The sequence below is a fragment of the Mastigoproctus giganteus genome, chromosome 9 (assembly GCF_048544385.1).
Source record: "Mastigoproctus giganteus isolate SK-2022 chromosome 9, ASM4854438v1, whole genome shotgun sequence".
Classification (NCBI taxonomy): Eukaryota; Metazoa; Arthropoda; class Arachnida; order Uropygi; family Thelyphonidae; genus Mastigoproctus; species Mastigoproctus giganteus.
In genome coordinates this window covers 80,248,036-80,264,229 of record NC_143583.1, presented here as the reverse complement: position 1 = coordinate 80,264,229, position 16,194 = coordinate 80,248,036, and the positions used below count along the sequence as shown (strand labels likewise).

Here is a 16,194-nt window from a genome sequence, read left to right as displayed (position 1 = left end):
AGTCTTCCAGCTAAGGTTCGGAACCGATGGCTGTTATAACAGTCTCTAGAGGGCGATCATGTAGCATGTCAAATATGATCGGTACGGTATATCTTTTGCGCCTTATCAGCCTTAATAACTATTGATAACAAATTGATACTGAATGGAAAGAAAAAGGGAAATTTCTAATTTGAACTGATGCATCGCAACAATTCAGTATAATGGTTTGAAAGGATTTTGACACGAATGAAACTCCACAGTAACGATGACATAGGAAATAAAACATCTTTTAAATATCCCTTAATGTCAGTAGTGTAACTAAAAGATCTGCATAGGCGGCCTCAAAATAGTTTCATAAATATCATAGAAAATAAAGCCTCTTTAAAAAAATGGTCATGTAACTTCCTTGAAATATTGTATAAAATATACACTGGCGTGCATAACACCAGGGGCTCTTATCTGGTGAGTATGGGTTTGGTACACCCAGGGTCCTGGGTGTACCAAACCCATAAAGAAAAAGAAGAATGATGACATCCTTGACATTCTTCAAGGATGTCATCATTCTTCTCTTTCTTGGTGATTCGCTTCTACTTCTCTCAGGGTAACTCAGATTTTTTTTTTGGTTGTTGTTAGGTTTTTAGGAGCATTAGCAACTAAGGCCATCTTGCTCCGGGATATGCGGTGGTCATTCCCTGACCTTTCCGCATTTTCCGTATTTGGTAGTGACGGGCTCGAACCCCGGTCTAATCAAGAAGCGTGTGCTACGCACTGCTGCTCCTTCCCACCTGGCTACGGAGGCTTTTTTTTTTTTTTTTGGCTGGTGCAGCAAAAGCCTCAGGCTTTCTTGTACCATATGGCTAATAATAATAATAATAATAGTACCATATGGCTAATAATAATAATAATAATAATAATAATAATAATTTTTTTTTATTTGTTTTAAAACTATTCCTGGATTATTCTTAACTTCCATGCCTATTGATTATAACTAGTGATTCTAGTCAGCCTATGGCCGGATTAGTGTGAAAGATTCTAGCGCACATTTTTTCGAGAACTTTTGCCTGCATGTTTTTTTTTTTTTTAATGCCCATTCGCATTTTGCACATAACTTCAAACACAAAAAATATTTATATTCAATATGATTATAAATTAAAATGCAAATAAAACCTAATAAATACTGTATAATTCAATAAACGCAATTCAAAATTTCACTTTAAAAAGTAGCTCGATCACTACTAAATGAGAAAAAACTTCAAACCTTTCGCAGTGAACAGTTTTCAACTCTGTCCCTGGGAGGTAGGTCCCAACTATCCAGTAGCTCCTTATTAGAAAACTTCGACTTTTAAAAAGTTTCTTACGAAGTTTTTAAAATTAAACAATTTATCTCTATCGGTAAATAATACTGATCCTTTTAACTCAACCAAAGTTCATGTCATCCTCTCTAAATGCGCTCTTAAGTAAAGGTATTAATTAAAATAAATAAACTTTCTGTTTACACTTCGAGATGATTACATGGTCAGAGGAATTAACAAGACAGAAAGAATACAAGAAAATTTAGCTGATCATGGATTTGAACGCTGGTCACTCAAGGCACGTGTACTTTCGCAGACTGACTGCGGTTCTCCACAAGTGCACAAAGGCTACTACTGGCAGCCAACCACAGATAATTAAGTTTCAGTAGGGCCATGCCCAGTAATAAAAAAAGTACTAAGAAGATCAAACTGAAGGCAGAACTTTCCTCTAAATTTTATTTTTGAACGGCTCAGTGCCTTTGCACCATTTTTTGTTCGTAGTGAACAAGTCGATAATTGACACCGTTTCAACTGTATCTCATATTTTGAATACCTTAGCATTAGTTGAGGCATATGATGCAAGAAAGAAAGTTTATAGAGCATCAGCCAAAAAAAAAAAAAAAAAAAAACCTTTCGTATTTCACCCATCCGGTCACTCCTATGTGTTTGTCTAGGTCAGCCTTAAATTTACTTCAGCTATCAACTTCCACAACAACAGATAGAAGTCTGTTCCAGCAATCAACTACCCGCTGGCTAAAGGCAAATTTTCGCACATCTATTCTGCAACTGTCTTTCCTCCATTTGAATCTATGCCCTCTCAGGTTCTTAATCTAAGCAAGCGGAAGTATCCCATCAGCATTGAGCCTGCTCAAACCATTCAAGGCCTTTACACCTCACAGGTGCCTAGTCTCCAGATGCTGCCACTTGTAGAATTTAAGCCTCTCTTGTTAAAAGAACCCCTTTGTTTCACTCACCAATCATGTTGACCTTCTCTGTTCTAGCAACTCTACACCCTTCCAAAAATGAGGCCTCCAGACCTGTACGGAGTAATGGTTGCATTCAGTTCTTTGTGACCACATCGTAGTATCCAATCAAATTGGTCAGACAAGACTTCCCCTTAACAAACCCATGCTGTGTCTGAACTATCGCTGCAGTCTTGTCTAGGTGATCCTGCATCACTTCTTTAACCAGTGACTCCATTATTTTCCTCGGAACAGAAGTTAAACTAACAGGTCTATAATTATTTGCGTCACCCAATAAGACTGCAGCAATAATTCAGACGCAGCATGGGTTTGTTAAGGGAAAGTCTTGTCTGACAAATTTGATAGGATATTATGATGTGGTTACAAAGGAACTGGATGCAAAAAATAATTTTGATATCATATATTTGGATTTCTTGAACTTGAACTTGAACTTTGGATTTCTTGAACTTAAACTTGAACTTTGGATTTCTTGAACTTGGCCTGTTATAACGTACGATCACTCATCGGTGAAGACAGGATATTAGAGCTGGAAAAGGAATTAGAAAATGTGAATTGGAATATCATCGGTTTGGCTGAAACAAGAAGAAGAAATGAATCACTTATAAGTTTATCAAGTGGAAATCTGCTGTACACCAATGGAAACAGTGAAAGGAGTGAAGGTGGAGTTGGGTTTCTGGTCCATAAAGATTTTAAAAACAACATTTTGGAATTCAAAAGTACATCACCAAGGGTGTCAAGACTAATACTCAAGATTTCTAAGAGGTACAAGCTAAAGATTATAATGATTTATGCACCAACATCGAGCCATGATGATGAAGAGGTTGAAGAAATGTACACTGAAATTGAGAGTCTTCTAGATAAGCAGAAAACCCACTACACTATTATTATGGGGGACTTCAATTCTAAGGTTGGAAAAGGCAAAACAGCGCAGAAAGAGGAACTATAAGAAATTTTGGAATTGGTGAAAGAAATAAAAGAGGTGAAAGACTTGTGGAATTTGCAGAATCTCAAGGAATGTCAGTAATGAACACTTTTTTCAAGAAAAGGGTGAACAGAAAGTGGACATGGAAGAGTCCAAATGGATTAACAACTAATGAAATCGACTTCATCCTCACTAACAGAAGATATATTGTGAATGATGTTACCGTCCTGAATAAGGTAAATGTTGGAAGTGATCACAGAATGGTAAGATGTACACTTGATATAGATGTAGGAAAGGAAAGGAAAAAACTGACTCGAGTAAATAATACAAAGGTCTTTGAAATAACAGAGGAGGAGAAAAAGCAGTATGTACTGGAACTTAAGAACAAGTTTGAGCTTCTGCAGACTGCTCAGGACCAAGATATCGACGAGGAATATTACAACTTTCTGAAAGTGATAAAGCCCAAGAAACCAATAGGGAAACAGAAATCCAAAGAAGAAAAAATTAGTCAAGAAACACTTGTCATGATGAACCAAAGACGACTAATGAAGAGCAAGAAAAACACTGACAGGGAGAAAATTGAGTATACTGAGTTATGCAAAGCCATTAGAAAGAGACTCAGTGAGGACATAAGAAGATTTAACACAAGAAAAGTAAAACAAGCATTAAGGGAAAACAAAGGATTTAAATCAGCAGCCATGAGCAGTAATACAGAAAGACAAATGATACTGAAATTGAAGAATAGCGATGGTGTACTTATAAACAGCAGAGAAGGCATAATTCAAATAGCAGAACACTACTATAGAGAATTATACAAGGAGCGAGGGAATGATACCAGCAGTGGGGAAGATGGATTGCAAAATAGCCACACATACGACATACCCGATATTCTTCCTGATGAGGTAGAACATGCATTGAAGAAAATGAAGAATCGGAAAGCCCCGGGGGAAGATGAAGTTACTGTAGAGTTGTTAAAATTGGGAGGAAGAGACATAACACAAAAACTGGCAAGGCTCTTCACAAAGTGCATTAGAAAAGGTGTGATGCCTAAGCAGTGGAATAATGCAATCATAGTTTTGCTGCATAAGAAAGGAGATAAATCAGAAATTGGAAATTATAGACCAATTAGCTTGTTATCCCATATCTACAAGTTGTTCACAAGGGTCATTACTAACAGATTAGAAAGAATACTTGATGAGAATCAACCGAAAGAGCAAGCTGGCTTTAGGACAGAATTCTCAACTATGGATCACCTTCACGTAATATCACAGCTAATGGAGAAAGCAAATGAATATAAAACACCATTATGCCTGGCATTTGTGGATTATGAAAAGGCATTTGACTCCATACAGCATAAGGCAATGTTTCGGGCACTGGAAAGACAAGGCATAGATACTCCACATATTATGATTTTGAAGAAAATATATGAGAGTGCTACATCCTTTATTAGACTAGACAAAGACAGTAGCAAATTTAAAATTGAGAAAGGAGTTCGACAAGGAGACACAATATCTCCGAAGCTGTTTACTGCTGACATTGAGGAAGCTTTCAGAAGATTAGACTGGTCGCAGAAAGGAGTCAATGTGAACGGAGAGTACCTAAACCATTTACGATTTGCAGTTGATATTGTGGTCATAAGCCACGATCCCAAAGAATTAGAGGAAAATCTTAATCAGTTATGCACAGTTAGTAAGGATTTTGGACTAAAGATGAATATGGCTAAAACAAAAGTAATGATGAACAAGTATGCCACGGAAAGGGAAATAATGATTGAAGGAGCAGTAATTGAAAAGGTGGAGTCATATACTTATCTGGGACAAGTTATTAGCTGTAATAATGATAAATGGCTGGAAGTCAAGAGAAGAATAAATATTGGATGGATAACATTCAGGAAATATAGTCACATACTGAAGAGGAATATCCCAGTTTGTCTGAAACGTAAAATAATGAATCAATGTATACTCCCCACCATGACTTATGGAAGTGAAACTTGGGCACTCACCAAAAGAATGGAAGAGAAGCTGAGAACTACACAGCGAAGAATGGAACGAATGATATTGGGAATCAGACTGTTAGATAAGAAGAGAAACACATGGATTAGGCAGCAAACTCAAGTAATGGACATTCTTATCAAAACTAAAGAACTAAAATGGCCTTGGGCAGGACACATAGCTCGAAGACATGATGACAGATGGACTAAGAAAATAACAGAATGTTACCCAAGAGGAGCTAGAAGAAAACCTGGAAGACAAAGGCGGAGATGGATAGATGAAATTCATGAGTTTTTGAGTAGTAAATGGATGGCCAGTGCTCAAAACAGAAGGAACTGGAAAGTTGCTGGAGAGGCCTTCAAACTGCAGTGGATTGAAAATGGCTGATGATGATGATGAAGATTTGGATTTCAGAAAAGCTTTTGACACTGTTGGGCATGAAAGACTATTGTACAAATTGGAGCAGAATGGTATTAAGGGTAAGTTGCTACAATGGACAAAAGGATGGTTGAGTGGGAGAAGACAGAGGGTGGTAATCAATGGGTGCTGCTCTTCGTGGACTAATGTTATTAGTGGAGTCCCACAGGGTTCGGTGTTGGGTCCACTGTTGTTTTGTATATTTATCAATGATATTGATGAAGGTATATCAGGCTTAATGTCGAAGTTTGCAGATGATACAAAGGTTGGCAGGGTTGTTAACGACAGTAATGGCAGTGTGCTACTGCAACAGGATCTAGATAATTTGGGCAGATGGGCTAAGAAGTGGCAACTGAAGTTTAACCTTGACAAATGCAAAGTACTGCATATGGGTAGAAGTTACCCCAGAGAAACGTACCAACTGTGTGGTACTACACTTAAGGTGGTAGAAAATGAAAAAGACCTGGGAGTAATTGTGCAGGCAGATATGAAGTTTTCTGAGCAATGCAGACATGCTGCCAGGGCAGGTCATGGGGTTTTGTCAATGATATATAGGAATTTTGCTAGCATGGAATGGAGGTGATTATCCCTCTGTATAAGGCAATGGTCAGGCCACGCTTTGAGTACTGCGTACAGGTCTGGAGGCCTCATTTTAGGAAGGATGTAGATTTGCTTGAGCGTGTACAGAGAAGGGCAACAAGATTGGTGAGGGGAATGAAGGGATCCTCTTACCAAGAGAGGCTTAAGTTCTGCAAATTGCAGTGGCTGGAGACTAGGCACCTGCGCGGTGATCTGATTGAGGTGTATAAGGCCTTGAATGGGCTGAGCACGCTGAATTCTGATGGGATCCTTCCACTTGTTCAGATTACGAACCTAAGAAGCCATAAATAAATTCAAATTAAGAAAAGACAGATGTAGAATAGATGTGCGGAAATTTGCCTTTAGCCAGCGGGTGGTTAATTGCTGGAACAAACTTCCATCTGTCGTTGTGGAAGTTGATAGGTTGAATAAATTTAAGGAGGAACTGGACAGGCATTTGGAGGGAATGGTGTGATTTTTTTTTTTTTTTTTTTTTGGCTGATGCTGCATAAGCTCATACACATGCTTTCTTGCATCACTTGCCACTACTACTACTTCTACTACTACTACTACCCTTTGAACTAGCAAATGTATCCCCTTTGTGAATTGGGGATACATTTGCACATCTGCAGTGAAAAGGGACCTCCCCTGAATCTAAGTATGCTCTCATAATTATGGCTAAGGGTTTGCTTACTTCCCTCGCTGCCTCCTCCAATATAATTGGATAGATTCCATCTCACTCGGTGCCTTTTTAGGGTCCGTAGTCTAACGAAGGAGCCTTATAAAATCACTCGGTTGTCTGTCTGTCACAGCATTGTATCTCTGGAACCACTCAACCTATTGACTTGAAATTTTGCCTGGGTTTGCATATCATGTGGGCCTACATAATGCCATATTGATCGTTGTTGACAAAAATGTATCTGAAAAATGGGGGGGGGGGTTAAAACTTGGGGGACAAATGTTGTCGACAACCTATAGCTTATTATACAACGTTGGAAAGAGCTCAACGAGTAGGTTTAAAATGTAATTTTAAAATATTTTTAGAATTAAATATGGCGGCGCCAGACTGGAAAAATGTGAGTAATTTTCGTTTCCCCTCTATTTCTGTCGCTAATGGCGCTAAAAATTTAAAAATCACATTAGCTATGCGTTATTCGATGCTTATCAGGAGAAACCTATTCCGATTGAAATCTATCATTTACTTTTTGGGTTAAAATTAAAAAAACAATTTGTTATTGAATTTCGATAGCGCACTCCTTTGTACTAATTAACTCTCCCTTTGGTGACAAAAAAGTTACTAAATAGTTAGTTAATAATTCTATAAATGCCATTTATAAATTTTGCTACGAGAAGTATTTTTTAATAATTTTCGAAGCTGGAGTTGTCCCGGTAAGAAGGTACTCAGAGAGCCAGTGTTGAGGCGGCGGTGTTGTGGGGAGGCGGTAGCGCGGAGTCTTAGCATTAGCATTAGTAGAGGCATTTGATGCAAGAAAGAAAGCAAGCTTATGCAGCATCAGCCAAAAAAAAAAAAAAACACTTCCACTTCACCCCTCTGTTCGTTCGAAATACCTATCCAGCTGAGCCTTAAACTTATTTAGGCTATCAACTTCCACGACAAGGGATGGAAGTCTGTTCCACCAACCAACCACCCACTGGCTAAAGGCAAATTTCCGCACGTCTATCCTACATCTGTCTTTCCTCAATTTGAATTTATGCCCTCTCAGGTGATTATTCTGAGCGAGAGGAAGAATCCCATCAGCATTGAGCATGCTCAAACCATTCAAGGCTTTATACACCTCTATCAGATCACCTCGCTGGTGCCTAGTCTCCAGACACTGTAATTTGCAAAACTTAAGCCTTTCTTCGTAAGAGCACCCCTTTGTTCCATTCACTAATCTTGTTGCCCTTCTGTACTCATTCCAGCAGCTCTACATCCTTCTTGAAATGACCAGAAGCTACTGGCTTCGACTCCTCTCTGCCTTGCTCCCTTCTCTTTTACAACCTGATCATTCTGTTGCATATACAGCTAAAGGTAATGATTTATTAGCATCCTATTTTACTTTTAACTCCTTAATCGACACATCACCATTTACCATATCAAACTCAATGCCTTGCATGGTCTCTCTACAGAAAGATATTCTGAATAGTCTTAGATGCCAATGAACCCGAGGTTCTGATGGTAATTCCTCACTTGTTTACAAAACCATTGCTCCTGAACTTGCTCTGGTTTTGTCTCCTGTTTACACTTTATTGAACTGCTGTTTTTCTAACTGCAGGGAAATTTGAGATCCCTCCGTCCCATTTATCATTGCAATTAGATTCAATTCTCTTTTCGATCATACTCGGATTTCTCCTTCCAAAGTAAAGGAGAAATCTATCAATTGCTAAAAAATCTCAAACCTTCCAGCTGATCAATTATCGCTATAATGATTCTGTCATTGTGATGATCCACTGGTAATATATTGATTTTTGTTACTCATCTTGGACAAATTTAATTGTAAATTTTGGTAAAACTGTAAAAAGATTTTTTCCTCATTCACTAATTCTAGAATTTTATTTTTCCCATAATAGTCATACATTCCTTGTGAGAATCAATGCATTCTTAATAGTACTTAACGTTAAGATATTCTTATCATCCTTTTAACATTCTTAAGGGAGCGCTACTGTTGTTTAACGCCTTAATTTTTTTTTAATGAAAACCTAAAAAGCGTAAGGTATTAGAACCTATAATATTGTGCATAGGTTGAAAGTTGTAAATGAAGGACGGTTGGTCTCAACATTTTTGAGGTTTTTGATCGTGTTTGGCAGTCTTCTAAACAACCTTACATCTTGTGAATTGCCCTGTTTTTTGCAATTTAGTGTCTAGTTCTCTCTGATGGCCCACACCAGCGATGGTAGATGGGTTTGCTTTCTAACTTCTCTACTAATGATGGTGTTCCCCATGGTTCAGTCCTTACTCCCATTCTTTTTCTCTTGCATATTAATGACAATCTGTCACTCACCGAAAATTCTATCTGTGGTTTTGTTGATGATAGCATACACACACGCACTATAATCTTTATGTTTGAGAAACCCTGTACTACACAAACAGTACCTCCAATATGGTGAAGAAAACCATGTTAAATCCAATCCTTCTAAAACTCAGTTTTGCTTTATATCTAGCAGAGAATTAACTACTGCTATACACATTTCGGTCATACTCGGATTTCTAGATAATATCATATCACGTATGTTGAATATTATGAATATTATCTCGTCTGCATTAAAGATAAAGTGGATTTTCTTTTCACTCTCAGCGTTTTATTTACTCTAAACACCTGTTAACTAATCTCAATTCTGCTCTACCATGGAACGTGTGTGTATGCTATCATCAACAAAACCACAGATAGAATTTTCGGTGAGTGACAGATTGTCATTAATATGCAAGAGAAAAAGAATGGGAGTAAGGACTGAACCATGGGGAACACCATCATTAGTAGAGAAGTTAGAAACACCTGTTAACTAATCTCAATTCTGCTCTACCATGGAACATTGCTCCCAGATCTGTGGTGGTGACCCCCAAGACCTGTCTCATGATTCTAGATTCTGTTCACAAGAGGGACATCAGATTAATTAAGGACCCATCTTACAATATCTGTCCACTCTGTCTCACAGATATTCGTTTACTGTTGCATCTTTTCCATAGATACTTCCATGGGCACTGTTCTTCTGAATTTGCTTTGGCAATTCCCTTGCTTTCTTCCAAGAAGTCTGCTAAGTAGATTAGGTTGGGGTTCTAACCGAGTACAGCTCTATGAATTTTGGCGTCAATTTTCATGCTAGCAGCCGTCTCCATCGTTCGTTTTGCTTTTGAGCATCTGCGGGTGAAGCGAGCCGAGGTTTAGGGGTTGCGCCGAGGCTTAGTTGCTGAAAAATATATTTTAGTTCTTATTTCGCCCGCTAGATGGCGCCACTTATTTTCGACATTAAATTACAATTTTTTTTTTACTTTACCCAGGCTCGAACCCATGTCATTGCTACTGATGGTCCGGTGCCTATCCCCACAGCTACCCTTTCAGTTAAAAGAATATGTGTAAATGTAGCTGTTATAGTTAAGAGTGGTGTGAGTGTGACATAGGAAGTTGTATTTCGCCTTGTTCTGATTGGAGGGGGATACGAACCGATGTTCTGATTGGTCTGGGGGTATAAACCGACTACACAAGCAAGCTTGATTTTTTTTTTTTTTTTAATATATATTTGAAATCATTTTCTTTTCTAAAAGTAACTTCTCAATTTTAAAAAGGTTATTGATTAATGGAAAATTAAAACTTATTTTTCTACTTTCTAAGAAAAAAGACAGACAATATCTTTTTCAAATAGATATACTTTTATTTGTAAGTTTTACAGATGTAGTTACTAATCACAAAATCAACACTTACATATATACATTGCTTTGATCAGAACGGATACTTCATATATTTCGTCGTGTAAGCAGTTTGAAGTTCTTCGATCATCGAAACTACAGCATTGTACAAAGCATAATCGTTGAACTCAGTAACTACACCTTCTTTCGAACACTTAGCAATAAAAATTTTAACACTTGTAGCTGGTTCAGCGTTTCTTACGTAATATGCATAGACGTCGTTAAACGAAACATCGATAGAACCAGTAAACACGTCGTTCTTTATATGTTCTCTAACACAATCAAGATGTTCCAATATAACTGACTGCATTAACAGAAATGCGGGTTTTTCATCTTCTAGACGTTGAAGAAAAGAATCTATGTCTATGATTCTATTAGATATAGCTTCAAGTTCAGAAAGGTGGAGAGTCATTCGTCGTTCTCCTGATAGCGAGAATTGTTTCCAATAGAAATCACAAACACCACCATCTGTATTGATTCGGATCCCCAGTAGATGGATTTCATCTTTAGATCTGGCTCTTACGGAAAGCAAGATATCAGTCATTTTGCTTTTGAATTCTTCCCACTGGTTTCTCGATAACATCATGTGCGTATTAGATGTCTCGATCGTAACATGTGGCTCGAATTTGTGACAATAAGCACAAACTGTGCTGCTGTGGCTCAGACGTCTGTAGAAAGTTACGTTTGGTCGTCTTATATCATCAAACATTTCGTGCCGTGACATTTTTGTGGGAAAACAGCAGTGGAAAAAAAATTACAACCGCACTGAGAAAGTTCCAAACTGCAAATGTGGTCTATTGGATTATAACATCAGATGCTTAGAATCTACTAGCCTTGTTATTGGTTCATAACATCAGATGCTTAGAATCTACTAGCCTTGTTATTGGCTCATAAACTCGTGACGTGCCAGGAGCAAGTAGGTACATGTTGTGAAGGAGACGTCTGTCCCAAGATAACTCATCTTCAAATGCGGCTGTTTGTGACATGTCGTACAAAGGAAAAAAAAGATAACTCATCTTCAAATGTTGTTGTTGTTGTTTGTGACATGTCGTACAAAGGACATATAATCTCCCTTAACTAACGTTGGTATCGTCCCCAAAGCCTTTGTTCAAATTTGGTATGAAAAAAAAGCAAAAAAAAGATAACTTATCTTCAAATGTGGCTGTTTGGGAGACATTGAGTCCGCTAGTTCACGAAAGCATTCCACAGGTATTTCCTTCAATGTCTTTTGCATTTCACCCTCATACCATAGGGATTTCCTATAGGTTGTGACTTTAACTCTCATACTGTAGTAATTTCCTATTGGTTGTGACATTCACATACTCTTGAATCTAAGCACTGATTGGTTGTCGTCAAATGTCGTTTCAATCCACGAGTTTGCTTTAAAAGGGGGGTCAATACGACCACATATCACACCTGCTTACAAGCTATCATTATGAACATGGAAGAAGTTTTTCTAGCAATGGATGACGATTTATCATTCCTAAATGATGTTATGAAGATTGAAAAAGAATACGAGGAAACTGAAATGATGAAGGCGGAAATTAACTACTGTCAAAGCTTAGTGTACACTAGTGTGAGTATTTCTTTTTTCATTACTGAAAAATTTTTATTTGATTTTTTAAAAAAAAAAAAAAAATGTTTATAGAATTATTGTTTAGTAACTGTGTTTTCTTTACGCTACTCTTTCAGAATGCCGAGTTCTTTAATACTACTACTACTACCACTGATAATGTTGAGGCTTGACCTGGATGCTCGAATGACAGCGAAGTTGTGGAGCATAAGCCCGGATGCTCTAGTGACTGCATTTTAGAAGGTGCTGGTAAAGATAAAACTGAGCTCGATAGTTCATCTTTACTGTCTGGATGTTTTAACGCCGAGGACGATGATGTAAGTATGTCTATAGATTTTTTTTTTTTTTCACGAAAACAAATCCCTAAATCTTATGCGACACTTTTTTTTAAATTTTAGATGGAAGAAAGAGAAGCAGACTTCCAGAACAACAACTACCAGATACAGGATGGGGTAGTTCGCTTTTCACAGAAATAGCGGTCCTTATTTAAATCTTACGAGGTCCGGTTTAGAAACTTGGCAGATTTAGCAGACGAGGATCTGTTTTTTTCGAACTTTCGACGGATGCTAGAGGAAATAATCGCCAATTTAAGCAGTCAAGGCGATTATTCCCATGTTAGATTGTGCTTAGACGCACCTAGCCTAAAAACCCCTATAAATCTGCCATTCATGCCCCTGACGGATCTAACGTTTGACCGTGTGATGGCTGCTTTCATAGCAGTTGATCAATCAAACAGTGAATTTATGATAATGGACGACTGGAGTCTGGACGTAATTCTTATTAATATCACTAATAGGGGGGAGGGTGGTAATCGTTCTGAGAATATAAAAAAACGGGCAATGTTGAATTTGAATGATTTTTAAAAAAAAAAAAAAGCTGTCATTCAAATCAACAATACCGATTGTTTATGTCTTGCCAGAGCATTAGCTGTTGGTATTTCGGCCCATCAGGACGATGCTAAAACATACAGACAGGTGCGAGAGGATAAACGTAGTATGCAAACTATCAGAGCTACAAATTTACATGGTATCGCAGGGGTTGCCTTAGAAAGTTGTGGCTTGAATGAAGTTGAACTGTTTTAGCGTGCGATCCCAGATTACCAACTTGTTGTAATTTCCGCTGAGTGCGGTTTTGAAGTTGCATATCGGGGCCCCGCTGCTGATAAACAGATATTTCTACTCAGTCACGACAGACATTATGATCTTGTGCGATCTTTGAAAGCTCTGTTTGGTAGTGATTATTATTGTCCCCTCTGCCTTAAAGTCTTACCTACTCGCGAGAGACTAAACACACACAATTGCTCTTTCAAGTGCAATAGATGCAGAGCTGTCACCGTTCATAATGAAGACAACCTTCTCCTGTGTAATTCGTGTAATCGCTTTTTCCAAGGCGATGCATGCATTAATGCTCACAGGGCAAACAAAACCTGCTCTGAAGTGCATCGCTGTAGCGTTTGTATGTGCACTTTTCTTACCAGTACAGCACACAAATGCATCCACCCCGACTTCTGTAGCCATTGTAAGACTGTGCACAAAACACAACATTGCTTTGTTCAAAAACCTGAGGACCCGAAGCACGATGTTTCTGTTGTCTACTTTGACACAGAAACAGTCTTGTTGGATGGTGAACATGTGGCTGTACTCTGCGTTGCTTCTTTTGGCGACCAAGAACGCGTTTACTGGGGCCGAAATTGCGTGGTTGAGTTTTTGGATGAGCTGTTAGGAGTCCGAGAGACCGTGAAACGAGGTAGTGATGGCCGAAAACTTCGACACACAGAGCCAAAATATAAGAATGTGCGAGTAATCGCCCACAACCTTCGCGGTTTTGACGGCTACTTTGTGCTTTCTTATATTTTCGCGAAACACATAGTGCCTCACACTATCTATGATGGGTCAAAGATTTTGGGCATCTTTCTACAATCGTTAAACATAGTCTTCTTGGACTCTTATTCATTTCTAACAGTGCCACTCCGAAAACTGCCAGCTATGTTCGAGCTGCCAGAGGTGCGTAAGGGCTTCTTCCCTCACGAATTCCACAAGATAGATACATTAGATTATGTGGGAGCTTTGCCCGATCAAAAATATTTTAAACCGGAATTCATGAGCAAAGAAACCCGTACGGAATTCGTGTTATGGTACCAAGAGAAGTCACGAGATACCTACAACCTGAAATGTGAACTTTTGGCCTATGCCTTAGACAATGTGAGGGTATTGCGAGATTCCTGCAATAAGTTCCGTTCTCTCTTCATAGCAGTCTCGCAAGTTGATCCTTTCTGTCAGGACATTACTATCGCCGGTGCTTGTAGCAGGATCTTCGCCAGAAACTATTTAGAACCAAACACAATGGCTATCCTGCCACCTGGCGGCTACATAGGGAGTAACACACAGAGTAGGAAGGCGTTGGCTTGGCTTTCGTGGCTGGAAAAACAGAACAACATTAAAATTCAACATGCTCGGTCACAGGGCGGGGAAGTTAGAGTAGGTCCTTTTTTATTAGATGGGGTATGTGATAGAACCGCTTACGAATTCTATGGTTGTTACTATCACGGGTGCAAGAATTGTTTTCGGTCTAGTACTATACAGACACAGAGAAACAAGCCTATGGGCGCCCTATACGCTGAAACCATGGACCGTGAGGCCTTCATTAGGGTTCAGGGATATGATGTGGTTTCCATATGGGAATGTCAGTTTGACAGCCAACAGAAAAACAACCCAGTCATGAAAGAATTTGTTGCAGCATTCATAACGCACGAATCGATTACACCTTTTAGCGCTCTCAGAGGAGGCAGAGTTGACTGCTTTAAACTTTACCACCAGGTGGCGGATAACGAGGAGATTCACTATGTGGATTTCTGTTCGTTGTATCCGTGGGTATGCAAATACGGCATATTTCCCCGCGGTCACCCCGAAGTCATTCTTAGCGACTTTGACTATAGTCACAATGCATATTTTGGTATAATCCATGCTAGGGTGACAGCGCCCGAAAAGGAGTTCTTACCCGTCCTCCCAATAAGCTCCAATGGCAAATTAGTGTTCCCACTATGTGGTGCTTGTGCCGAGCAGATGTCGCCCACTTGTAATCACGAGGATCGGATCTTTTCGTGAATCTGGTGCATGCCTGAGTTTTACCTGGCTGTTGAGAGCGGTTATAAAATTGATAACATCTACGAAGTTTGGCATTTCAAAGAGAGCCATAAGTCGTTATTTGGTGGCTACATAGACACCTTCTTGAAGATCAAACAGGAGGCGTCGGGTTGGCCTGAAGGGGTTGAACCCGATGCATACATTTCCGATTTTAAAAGTAGGGAAGGTATCTCTATGGACAGGCACAAAATAAAGGCGAACCCCGCTAAGCGCGCACTTGCAAAATTAAGACTCAATTGTCTTTGGGGACGGCTCACAATGAGAACTAATAGGGTGAGCACAGCAGTATGTAACACTTACGAAAGCGTTGTACAGCTTTTTATGGATGATACAAAAATCATCCACGACGCCATGTTAGTGACTGATGATATAATGCAAGTTGCCTTCGCCCCGATCGACGGAACGGATGAACCATACCGTCGGGGCAATGCAGTCATTGGCTCTTTCGTCGCTTCCTATGGCTGAATAAAGCTCCACAAAGCTATGACTACTCTACGTCAATCTCTTTTATATTGCGATACTGACTCCATAGTGTTCATCCAAAAACCGGGCGATGAATGTCCACCCATAGGTCACTCGCTGGGGCAGCTCACAGACGAATTGTCTGGGGACCACATTGTCGAGTTTGCCTCGACCGGTCCCAAATCTTACTCCTTCCGAGGAGGTAAAACTGTGACCAAATGCAAGGGTGTGACTCTTAATGCCAAAAACGCGAAGTTAGTCAACTTGGATGTTATGGTTGCCGCTGCAAAAGGCCAACATGTTGACGTTTCTGTCGAGGTACCGTTTTCTGTCCGGAGAGACAAACGTACTTCTCGTCTCCTTGAGTCCTCAGTAACAAAAAGGTTTGGCTTTACTTTCGCTAAACGTGTGGTAGGAGACAACACACGCACTTACCCTTATGGATATTTCC

At 39.2% G+C, this 16,194-nt stretch overlaps 1 protein-coding gene across 1 annotated transcript; it reads left to right on the top strand.

The window, feature by feature from the left end:
• Positions 1-13,595: 13,595 nt before the first annotated feature.
• LOC150080481 (uncharacterized) lies at positions 13,596-15,242 on the top strand. The gene has a single exon (XM_090380706.1). It carries the CDS (start codon positions 13,596-13,598, stop codon positions 15,240-15,242), a length of 1,647 nt encoding a protein of 548 aa, XP_090236832.1.
• Positions 15,243-16,194: the final 952 nt, after the last annotated feature.

Bases quoted from the DNA above. Each gene is read 5' to 3' on its own strand.
- LOC150080481 (XM_090380706.1), top strand. From the start codon at position 13,596: ATGTGCACTTTTCTTACCAGTACAGCACACAAATGCATCCACCCCGAC.